General features: G+C 39.4%; 1 protein-coding gene across 1 annotated transcript in view; it reads right to left on the bottom strand.

The window, feature by feature from the left end:
• Positions 1 to 444: 444 nt before the first annotated feature.
• Positions 445 to 12,600, bottom strand: part of LOC122555210 (importin subunit alpha-5) — a 68,954-nt gene continuing 56,798 nt past the window's right edge. The window contains exons 11-14 of the mRNA XM_043700970.2: positions 11,383 to 11,508; positions 10,377 to 10,504; positions 5,096 to 5,274; positions 445 to 1,753 (exon numbers count right to left, since the gene is read on the bottom strand). Coding sequence (XP_043556905.1) covers positions 1,563 to 1,753; positions 5,096 to 5,274; positions 10,377 to 10,504; positions 11,383 to 11,508 — 624 coding nt within the window. The 3' untranslated portion in view covers positions 445 to 1,562. The remainder of the gene's footprint in view (positions 1,754 to 5,095; positions 5,275 to 10,376; positions 10,505 to 11,382; positions 11,509 to 12,600) is intronic.

Consider the following 12,600-nt stretch of genomic DNA (forward strand, 5'->3'; position numbering starts at 1 on the left):
GTTGTTAATGCCCATCCCATTTCTTTACATGTCCACAATGACAAATTATAACATTGCCAGCTTTTGGGTCTCTTTTTGCATCATAGCAATTTGAATATTATCTGAATAATTAACATTGGCTGGTCATTAGAAGGTTGAAATGATAAGACCAGTTGAATGGGATGTATGTTGTTATTGTGCATCAATGAAAGATTTGTAAAAAGACCATTCTTGAAAAATACACCATGGCACTTAATTTTGATGATCCTTCATGTAGAGATTCTGCCAGGATTGTTCATCATGTCTTTTCAGTGCAAACAGTTTCCTCCATTCTCACCAGTTTGTACTCACTAAATCACTCTGCTACCTAGTAAGATAACACCATAGTAAGGAAAGCTCAGGTAGGTTTCTCAATTTAACCTTGTTCTGAAAAGAATGGCAGTTACATTGCCCAGAACAACAATCCTAAGCGGCAAGAGGATTTTAATTCAGGTGAACTAACAAGCAAATTATTTCTGGTTCTAATATACACAGTGCACTGAACATTTTAAATTTATACAGAGATCAGAATAAGTTCTAGAATCAACCTCTACTCCATGACTTCATGACTTACTGTATACCAGCCATTTCAGGTTATGTTGCCAGCATAGTTTCAGTTGTTCCTAATGCTGAATTGCTAAATTTTTCAGAGATGCAATATCATTCACCAATCACAGATTCTTATGCATATGAACTTAAATTTCACTGCTTCACAATTCCAACAAAAATCTGTCCAATTTTCACAGACATCTTGTCTAATCTTCACAAGAACATTTTAAAATGAAGCTAGAAAAGGATCTTTTACATTATGCTTAGAATTACCACAAAGTAAAAGTTAACTAGTTCAGTAGATTTTGTCACTGGTGCGATTTGTCATATTGATAAACGGAGCAGGAAGTAACGTTCATAACACCAAGCCCAGGCACCCCTCAAACTACCGTAAGGGTTGATCACAACTCCATTTATAATAGATTTGTCATTAACTATATATAACGCAAATGAAAGTCATTCAATGGAGGGCATTACTGGGTAGACAGTCCATTAGTTAACCTACATTGATATTGCACCAGTTTGATTTTTACAAAAAAAAAAATCAGCAATATTAAACATCACAATAGAAAGAACAGAGCCACAGCAAAGGATACAAGTATTTAAGATGGAAGAGTCAGGTGGTGCAAATTTGCTGAGTTTGCCCTAACCCCTATTTGAATGTTATGTACATATATTATTATACACACAAGAATACAACCTTCATATATAATATACTTTTTGTGTGGTTCCCAAATGTAGCTTTGTAGAGTGTGCTGTATGTAAATACGTGCTTTTCTATACACCTACATACAACCTTTTGTTAATAAGAACCATTCAGCTAATTGAGCAAAGTTCTTACTAGCATTGCTCACCTGTATAGGTGCAACTTTATCATGGTGATAGGTGCAGTGTCCCTCCCCCCACCCCACCAACCCCAAAAGAACTTCAGTCCCAACAGCCCTAGGAGAGGTGTGTGTCTTAAGTGGAGTCAGTAGTCCTCTTTGTGATTGTGCTTACAGCTGGAAGCCCTCCATCTGAGCTTCATGTGGTTGGAAGATGTATTGCTGCTGATTAAGATCGACTTGAGGGACAATGTTGGCATCTTCCTCTTCTTCTGTACCAAAGTAATGCTCTATTAGATCAAATGCTTTCTGATAAACATCTTGGTTTTCATGGCTCTGCAAGAATTCAATCTTATCCAAACCTGCAGGTTTAAAAAAAAAGGTTAAAGTCAAGGTTTTCTCGTTAAACTTTGAGTGTTTGAATGCAAATAGAAAACTTCGAACAAATTATTTTCAAAATTGCAGCTTTTACAAAGTGAAGTCTCCACCCAAGTAAAGTGGCATAAATCCAAATGGGAAATGTTTCACAAACCAGCAGAGTCAGCTTATGTAATCTTAAGAATCTTCTTTGGATTAAAAATATTCAGTGGTCTATTTAGAGAGGTATCTTAATAAAGTGAAAGTAGACATCTCAAAAAAAGAAACATTTTTAGTGAATGTCTAGTTACCTGTAAGTAAACAGATAAGATTACAAATTAAATTTAATAATACAATACTGACCTAGTTATTACTACTTTAAAACCAAAGTAGTAGACAATTCAGCCCACCAATTCTGCTCCACCATTCATGATGATCATGGCTGACCTGATAACCTTCAACTGCACTTTCCTGCATTTTTCTTACAACTCTTCATTACCTTACTGATTACAAATCAGTCACAGCCTTAAACATACTTAGTACAAATCAGCCAAAGAGAGCATACTGCAAAAAAATTCCATACATTCATGGTCCTCAGAAGAAACTCAACTGTCTGAAATGTAAAACTCCTTATTTGAAGATTATGCCCTCCAGTCTTAGGCTTTTCCACAAGGGGAAACAACCTTTCCGCATCCACCCGATCAAATCGCCAAAAGAATCTTACAAGCTTCAATAAGGTTACCTCTCAGTCTTCTAAATTCAAGTACAGGCCCAATCTCTCCTCATAAGACAGTCCTTCTATATCCAGTATCAGCCAAATTAACCTTCTCTGAACAGCCTCCACTGCCAGTACACCTTTCCTTAGATAACAGTCCCAAAACAGTTCATGATACTCCAACTGTGTTCAACTAGTGTCTTGTATTGTTTTATCAAAATCTCCCTATCTTTATTTCAAAGGGAATAGAGTTTAAAGGCCATTTGCCTTCCTTATTACCCATTGAATTTGGATGCGAGATTTTTGTGATTCATGGACTAAGACTTCCAAATCCCTCTATTCTCTGTAGATTTCCACGGTCTTTCCCCATTTAATTATTCAGCTCTTCTTTTTCCTACCAAAATGCATAACCTCACATTTTCTCACATTATATTGCATTTGACGAGTTTTTGCCCACTCATATGGGCGGCACAGTGGTTAGCACTACTGCCTCTCAGCGCCAGAGACCCGGGTTCAATTCCCGCCTCAGGCATTTGTGTGTGGCGTTTGCACATTCTCCCAGTGTCTGCATGGGTTTCCTCCAGGAGCTCTAGTTTCCTCCCACAGTCCAAAAATGTGCAAGTTAGATGAATTGGCCATGCTAAATTATCTGTAGAGTGTTAGGTGAAGGGATAAATGTAGGGGAATGGGTCTGGGTGGGTTGCGCTTCAGCAGGTCAGTGTGGACTTGTTGGGCCGAAGGGCCTGTTTCCACACTAAGTAATCTAATCTAATTTATCCTGTCTATATTCCTTGGTAGACTGCCAACTTCACCTACTTTTTGGTGTCTTCACTTTCCTCATCCATTATTATACAGTGTAAGTAATAGTAGTCTCAACAAAGATCCCTCTGGCATTCCAAGTACAGGTTGCCATCCTGAAGTGTCCCCCTTATCCCAATTCTGTCTATCAGTTAGCCAATTCTCTACCTATGCTAATATACTACTGCAACATGGATTCTTGCCTGATCAACTCTCTCTCTGGCACGCCACTCAAGTTCTTAACAGAATATATAAAAGCATGCAAATGTACCTGGAACAGTTAACTCCAGTCTACTTTTGTTAAGTACATTTTAGGTTCAAGACACAGGGACATAAGCAATTTAAAGAGCACATATTTAAAGCAGCTTTCCTGTGATGAACAAAATTACTCAACCTTTGCTACAAGAATACCAAGTTTCTTTGCCATATTTAATTAATGAAAGTACCACTTCATAGTTTCCATTGAAATGGAATAGAATACACAAAACTAAATTAGTAAGATGATAATCATATTTTATGAATTTCAGTCGACTTAAAATTTGGTTGCTTACAGGCAGAGAATAAGACATTCAGTAATGATGTTTATTTGCGAGAAACTTATTTTCAGTTGCTTTAATACAAGTGCAGGGGTACTATCCTAAACATAATGAATATTTTAATCTGATGAAAATTAGCCATTTGGGTACAGAACTGGCTCAAAAGGTAGATGACAGAGGGTGGTGGCAGAGGGTTGTTTTTCAGACTGGAGGCCTGTGACCAGTGGAGTGCCACAAGGATCAGTGCTGGGTCCTCTACTTTTTGCCATTTATAGAAATGATTTGGATGCGAGCATAAGAGGTACAGTTAGTAAGTTTGCAGATGACACCAAAATTGGCGGTGTACTGGACAGCGAAGGTTACCTCAGATTACAACAGGATCTTGACCAGATGGGCCAATGGGCTGAGAAGTGGCAAATGGAGTTTAATTCAGATAAATGAGAGGTGCTGCATTTTGGGAAAGCAAATCTTAGCAGGACTTGTACACTTAATGGAAAGGTCCTAGGGAGTGTTGCTGAACAAAGAGACCTTGGAGTGCAGATTCATTGCTCCTTGAAAGTGGAGTCGCAGGTAGATAGGATAGTGAAGACGGCGTTTGGTATGCTTTCCTTTATTGGTCAGAGTGTTGAGTACAGGAGTTGGGAGGTCACATTGCGGCTGTACAGAACATTGGTTAGACCACTGTTGGAATACTGCATGCAATTCTGGTCTCCTTCCTATCCGAAAGATGTTGTGAAACTTGAAAGGGTCCAGAAAAGATTTACAAGGATGTCGTCATGATTGGAGGATTTGAGCTATAGGGAGAGGCTGAACAGGCTGGGGCTGTTTTCCATGGAGTGTCTGAGGCTGAGGGGTGACCTTCTACAGGTTTACAAAATTATGAGGGGCATGGATAGGGTAAATAGGCAGAGTCTTTTCCCTGGGGTTGGGGAGTCCAGAACCAGAGGGCATAGGTTTTAGGCTGAGAGGGGAAAGATGTATGGAATGAGCTGCCAGAGGAAGTGATGGAGGCTGGTGCAATTGCAATATTTAAGAGGCATTTGGATGGGTATATGAATAGGAGGGGTTTGGAGAGATATGGGCCAGGTGCTGGCAGGTAGGACTCGACTGGGTTGGGATATCTGGTTGGCATGGACGGGTTGGACCAAAGGGTCTGTTTCCGTGCTATACATCTCTATGATTATGAAACATTTCAATGCACTTCCTGTAATTACACACAAAAAAAGCAGCAAGCGTCTATGCAACTTATTTTCTGTTAACTAAACACATAAGAACTTGAATAATTCTTATCAGCTCACCATAGGCCTCTTCTATTAGAGCACAGTATGGATTTATTCCTGTTCCATTTTGTTTAGCTTCTTGCTCACCCAGTCTAAGGATATTCTCCAAACCATTCAATGACACTTGAACGATCTTTGCATCCATAACAGTCAGCAAGTCGCATAATGGTTTAATGCAGCCCAATTCCACTATATATCTGAGGAAGATTATAGAAGGGGCAAAAACGTAATAGATTGATACATGTAAAATACTGTTACAAGCTCTGTATTATTTGATAATTTACAGGTTCATGACTAGGATGCACAGTCCAGATTTCCTTGAAAAATGAGAGTCTTGTATCACATACCCGCGTGACATTGAAGCTTTCATATACTCAGAGTACACATTTCTTGGGAAAACAACGCGAGACTCAAACAAAAATATTACCCAATCAACCTGCTCATAGATGCAATCACACACACACCTCTAGAGCAGGTAGAACTTGAACCTAGGCCTCCTGGCTCAGAGGTTCAGATACTGCCACTGCACCGCACGACCCTCCCCCCATCCCCACCTTCCATGAGTCTATTCTCCACCCTGGTCATCAACAGATGAGTCAATGTTAAATCATTAATTTAATTAGCACCTGAAAAAGGATCTCATAACTGGATCCAGGCTATATTTTGAAAGCATTCATAGCGAGTTCTATGAACAGACTACAATCTGTCTACTCTATTTCCTACAAGGCTTAAAAAGGGTACAATCTAGGCTAACATTTTAGTACAGTATTTGAGAAGTTTTGCATTATTAGAGGTAATGGCATATGAATGGCATGTTAAACCAAGGTCCTGTTAGATGACCAGGTAGATGTTAAACATTTTCAGTTAGCTATCCTAATGCCCCAATCAATAACCAATATCAAAACAGATGAACTATCATACATCTGCTCCTTTTAGTACCTTATTCTGTGTAAAATGGAAACAGCGATTGCATTTCACAACTAAGTTTGTAATATTTGAAGTTAAGCTAAACTTAAGTTAAGAAATGATATGGGACAACGCAAGTTCAATACATTATCAAACATGACCTAAACTTGGTCTTGCTATCTCATTTTAATATACAACCGCACAGGGAAAAAAAAAAGAAATAGGACAAGGAATAGATACAAAGGCAAACTACTGCAGATGCTCAAAATCTGAAGTACAACACTGCAGAAACCCAGGTCTGGCAATAGCTATGAATGACGTGGAGGTGTTGGACTAGGGTGTACAATTTTAAAAATCACAAAACCAGGTTACGATCCTATTCCACAGCTACCTGATGAAGGAACAGCGCTCCGAAAGCTAATGCTTCCAAAATAAACCTGTTGGACTATAACCTGGTGTTGAGATTTCTAACAATATCTGTGAAGACAGAAATAGAGTTAATGTTTGATCTTGTATGACTCTTCAGAACTTTTTCCAGTGCTTTGGCATTAATATAATTGTAGCCGAATATTACTTCATCAGGCTTTTGGTCACCCTGCCACCCTACAATGTGCCTTGATAAAGCAGTAGATCCAAATAATATGCAGCAATTTGTTTTAATTGGCACCTTATCAGTCAGCAGTCTTGAACAAACGACAAAGATATACCTTAAATATACCAGTATATCTTGGCATTTATGCTGTAAATAGAGTCTAACAGTGATGTGTATACTCCTGCATTATCTTTCTATTCCTTAACTGTGTTTTTACATTGTAAAAACTTCAATACTTCCTTAATTTTCTTTTAGGGAAATTGATGTCTCAAAGCTTTGCTTGGTCAGGATTTACTGCGATTGCGCATACCTTGACTACCTGGAAGATTTCATCAATCGGCACACTCCTGTCCTGTAGGTGCTGGTTAGTAAAAGGTTTACTGTACACACTTTGTTTCCATGGTTATTCCTACTGTTTGCGACAGGACTTCAAGATTCTGATTGGATTTTTAGCCAAATGTCAGAAGGCAGAGCTCTGTCTAAATTCCAGCTCCGAGAGTGCACCCCAGAACTTTGACTCAGCAACAGTAAAGGGACAGCTTGTAATAGATAGCATATCATGAGAGAAATATGCAGGTGGCAGAGATTCAATTATTCTGATAGCCTTGTATTTCTAGTTGGAAAGTACTTTTGCAGCAGATTAGGAGACTTCCTGTAGGGTACATTGTGGATGGTGTACACTGCTCTGCTACTTTGTACTGGAGGAGGGGGGGAGTGAATCTTCAAGGCAAGTCAGTCAGTCAGTCGGCTACTTTGATCTGGATCGTTTCTACTTTAGATTGCCGTTGTGACTGCACCCATTTAAGAAAGAGGTCAACTTGTGCTTATAAATGGTAGATAGGCTTAGGGAGTTAAGACAGTTACACACTGCAGAACTCCCAGCCTCTGACCTGTTTTTATAGCCACAGTATTTCTTGGTTTGTCTAGTTCACTTTCTGGTCAATGTTAACCCTCAGATGTTTAAGCTTGGGGATTCAGTGATAGTAATGCCTTTAAATATCCAAGGGAATTGGTTAAAATTTTCTTGTTTGAAATAGCAATTGCTGGATACTACAGTGGCACAAATTTAATTTGGTACTTATCAACCCAAACCCGAACATTGCCCAGATCTTGCTGCATACTGACTGCTTCATTATTGGAGGAGTTGGGCATGAAACTGAACATTATGCAATGAGTAAAAATCTCCCCCTTCTGACCTAATAAGGGAGTGAAGGTCATTATTGAAGCCATTGAAAAATCACTGGATGTACAAGACTACCATGAGGAACTCCTATTACAATGTACTAGGACCGAGATTATTGGTCCTGAACAATGACTTTTGTGCTCGGTATCGCTATAATTAGTGGATAGTATAACATACCTAATACCCCCCCCCCCACACCCCCTTCTTTTGATGTATAAATCAACAACTTTTGTCAAAAGATCTGCAACTTCATGATGAAAACAAAACCCCACCTTTTCCACTGAAGGTACTCTTACATTTCCATGCAGAGTATTATATATGTGATTAATGGAAATTTTTAAGGACATGAAAAGTTGTCATGATTTTGCCAATAAATACATTTTATTGCTATATTGTAAAAAAACAAAACAATAAATTAGCCATTAATAAGGTGATACTGGGAGATAGAGGGAGGTGGTGAGAGTTGCTTTTTGGACTGGATGCCTGTGACCAGTGCAAGGATCTGCACTGGGTCCATTTTTGGTTGTCATTTATATCAACGATTTGGATGAAAATACAGGAGACATGGTTAGTACGTTTGCGGACAACACCAAAAGTGGTAGTGTAGTTGACAGTAAAGGTGGTTATCTAAGATTACAGAGGAGTCTTAAATCGATTGAGTTAGAGGGCAGAGTGGCAGACGGATTTTAATTTAGATAAATGCAAGGTATTGCACTTTGTTAAAACAAACAAGGGTAGGACGTACACAATTAATGATAGGGCTCTGGTTGTTGAACACAGAGACCGAGGAGTTCAAGTACATAACTCTTTGAAATTTGCAACAAAGATAAACAGAGTGGTTAAGGTGGCATTTAGCACACTTGTCTTCATTGCTCAGACCAGAAAGTATAGGAGTTGGGATGTCATGTTGAAGTTGTACAAGACATTGGTGAGGCCATTGTTAGAGTACTGTTTATAGTTCTAGTTGTCCTGCTGTAGGAAGGGTATTATTAAAATGGAGACGGTTCAGAAAAGATTTACCAGGATGTTGCCAGGAATGGATGGTTTGAGTTATAGTGATGGGCTGGGACTTTTTTGTTTCCAATGGAGCATAAGAGGTTGAGAGTGACCTTATAGAGGTTTATAAAATCAGGAGCATACAAAGATGAATACCAAGGGTCTTATCTGAAGGTAGGGGAATTCAAAACTATTTTTAAGATGAGAGGAGAAAGATTAAAAGGAGGACTTAAGAGGTAACTTTATTTTTCTAAGAAGTGTCTCATCTGTGGAGTGAACTGCCAGAGGAAATGATAGATGCAGGCAGAGTTACAACATTTAAAAGACATTCAGATTGGAACAGGAAAGGTTTGGAGGGACATGGACCAAGTGCAGGCAAGTGGGACTAGTTTAGTTTGGGAACATGGTTGGCATGGACTAGTTGGTCCAAAGCGTCTGTTTTCCATGCTGTATGACTTTGCCTGTGGTTATATTTCAAAGGCAAGAATACTGATCCTTGGGGTCTCACCAAATGGTCTTAGTATCCCACCAGTGGAAAGCATCGCACAGGTTGAGAAGTACTGATCTACAAGATGGATTGCAGCAACTCACCAAGGCTCCTAGGCAGCACCTTTCAAACTAACAACCTCTACTACCTAGAAGGACAAAGGCACACTGAAAAGAATATTTGGAATTCAAAGTTTGTGAAAAGATTTGTAGCTCGGGTGCTCGTTGTTGTGGTTCTGTTCACCGAGCTGGGAATTTGTGTTGCAGACGTTTCGTCCCCTGTCTCGGTGACATCCTCAGTGCTTGGGAGCCTCCTGTGAAGCGCTTCTGTGATCTTTCCTCCGGCATTTATAGTGGTTTGAATCTGCTGCTTCAAATCTGCAGATTCAAACCACTATAAATGCCGGAGGAAACACCACAGAACGCTTCACAGGAGGCTCCCAAGCACTGAGGATGTCACCTAGACAGGGGACAAAATGTCTGCAACACAAATTCCCAGCTCGGCGAACAGAACCACACAACAGGATATTTGGAAATTGTAAATATAGAAATCCATGTCTATTGTCATTCACCCCTTCAAAAGATATATTTTATTAAAGACAAATTTTATTTGTCTCTTCCTTTGTCACATATTGTATCTCCATTTACTTATTCAGTTTCAGATGCTTGGTCCCTTAAATCATGTTTGTCCATCATTTCTTCTTATAAACATTTACTCTCCAGGTCTAGATCAGGGTCAGGCATTGCCAAAATTTGGGAGCAGAACAAAGATACCTAATGAAAAATGCCGCCCTGGACTCAAAACTTAAACTAACAGTTGACTCCAAATATAATTGATTCTCCAAAGCATAAAGGACATACGCAAATGAAGAAAAACAGTAAGCCTGAGCAGTAGCAGAGGAAAGAAAACTGAAAGTTGGTATAGGATGTAATTGGAAATGTATATGTAGTATAAAGGAAGCTGCAGTGACAATCCCAAACCAAATAGAAGGCATAAAAAGAACAGACCACATGAAAATTGGACAGGTGGCCTAGCAAATTAGTAGGGGACATTTAAAGAACAGATACATGTTGAAATACTAGATAATGCCCATCCATGAACCAAATCAGAAATCCTATACAGGATGAAGTCTTACTTGATCTGTTCAGGAGTTCCACCTGACGTTGCATTGGTGATGGCCCAAGCAGCTTCTTTCCTTGTCCGGAATTCTGCTGTCTGTAGGATAGTTATTAGGACAGGGAAGATATCGGCATCTATCACAGCCTGCAAATGTTATGGACAAAAGTTTGAATAAAACTTTTTAAAACCTTTTCTACCAGTAAAGTTATAAACTTACCTTTCCTATGCAAGTACAATATTTTAAACTTTAGAGAACCACCATTTGTCACAGGTAGACAAGGTGGTGACAGCAGTGCTTGGCATGCCTGCCTTCATTCATCAGAACATTGAGGATAGGAATTGGGACAACATATTATGGCTGGACAGGAGGTTGGTGAGATCACTTTTAGAATATTGCATACAATTCTGGTTACCCTTCAATTGGAGGGATGTTGTTAAACATTAAGGTGCAAAAATGATTTACAAGGATGTAGCTGGAATTGGAGAGTTTGAGCTACAGCGATAGACTGAATAGGTTTGTAACCTTGGAGTGGAGGCTGAGGGGTGAAGTTATAGAGATTTATAAATTCGTGAGGAGCATGGATAGGGTGCATAGACAAGGTCTTTTCCGCAAGGGGGGAGGTGGGGGGGGGGGGGGGGGATTTAAAAGGAAACTGAGTAACTTTTTCATGAAAAGGATGGTGCATGTATGGAATGAGCTGCCAGAGGAGAAGGAAGCAGGTAAAGTTTAACATTTAAAAGGCAACTGGATGGGTATATGAACACATAGGGTTTGAGAGATACATGGGCCAAATGCTGGGAAATTGGATCAGGTCAGATTGGGATGTCTGGTTGGAGTGAATGAGATGGACCGAAGGGTGTTTTCCAAGCTTGCAACTCTACAAGTGATAACCCATTATCTGACAAAACTTCGTCATGGTATGCAGTTGACACCAGAAGATATACATTGTTAAAGCAAATACCACTGGAGAGAGAAAAATGTAGAGTTTAGTAATTGATATATGCGACAGCTTGAAGCATACCTGTATCTGTGCTCTGTTGCCTGCTGTAATATTGGATATAGTCCAACATGCTTCCTTTTTGATTGATTCTTTAGGGCTGCTCAATAAGTGCAATAAACTCTGTAAAGCAGAGCAATTTAAAATTACCTAGGGGACAAAAAAAAGAAAATAAATCATTAATTATTCACGTAAAATACTACTTAAATCAAGACAAGTGGTTTAGATATGCACGAACATAAACAGAGACATTAAGTTTGGTGACTGGATGTTGATCTCAGTCCAAGGTGCACTAGAATGAAGTGATTGGAGATCAAAAAGAGACTATTTTAAAATCTCATTGACCATGCAAACGTGTGAAATGAAACAACAGTCGGTACTGTAAAGTTGAACTCAAGTGTACCAGCATTCCAATAATCTTCAGGATATAACAAACCTGACATGCACCCTCTACTTCTGTATGCCTTCCTTTCCCACTCTGTCCCAGGTCTTTAACATGCTTTTGCCCACTTTGAAATCCATGTTAGAAACGTGCTTCGTATAGATCAAATCAGCTTGAAATGAGCACTATCCTGACCCTTTGTCCAAGTTTCATGTTACTTGAAACTGCTTAAGGTTTCACTTCTATAGAAGGCAGGCTAAGTAGGTAATTAGTTTTTGGAGAAGTTGGCTATCTTAATAAGGGTTCCACTGACACTAAATCTCATGGCAAAGCAACTAGCAAATACTTAATCACAGTACATAACTGTGCAAGTTTTCTCATTTAACCTTACTTAAGATGCTTGCTGAAATAGGTTAGTTCATTAATCTTGATGTAGAGTTAGACTTAAGTGAACACACCACCTTGATAAGGAAAAAGAACTGGTGAACTGAGTGGCCATTACAAATAGTTTGTTAGCTAATCGAGAGTCGAAAAGTGTGGTGTTGGAAAAGCACAGCCAGTCAGACAGCAGAGGAGCAGAAGAGTTGACGTTGAGCACAAGCTCTTCATTCCTGATGAACAGCTCATGCTCGAAATGTTGACTCTCCTGCTCCTCAGATGCTGTTTGACTGGCTGTGCTTTTGCAGCACCACATTTTTCAACTCCGATTTCCAGTCCTCACTTTCTCCTAGCTAGTCTTGAGCTTCATAAATAACTGACAGTGGAACAGAACTGCCATTGAAATTTCTGTGAATTAGCTTGAGACTGAAGAGGATATGTTAACGGGAGTGACGAGTCTGGTCAGGGAGGGATGCTTGAGA

The sequence above is a fragment of the Chiloscyllium plagiosum genome, unplaced genomic scaffold (genome assembly GCF_037043375.1).
Source record: "Chiloscyllium plagiosum isolate Xiang-an unplaced genomic scaffold, Cpla_swu_hap1 HiC_scaffold_12, whole genome shotgun sequence".
Taxonomy (NCBI): domain Eukaryota; kingdom Metazoa; phylum Chordata; class Chondrichthyes; order Orectolobiformes; family Hemiscylliidae; genus Chiloscyllium; species Chiloscyllium plagiosum.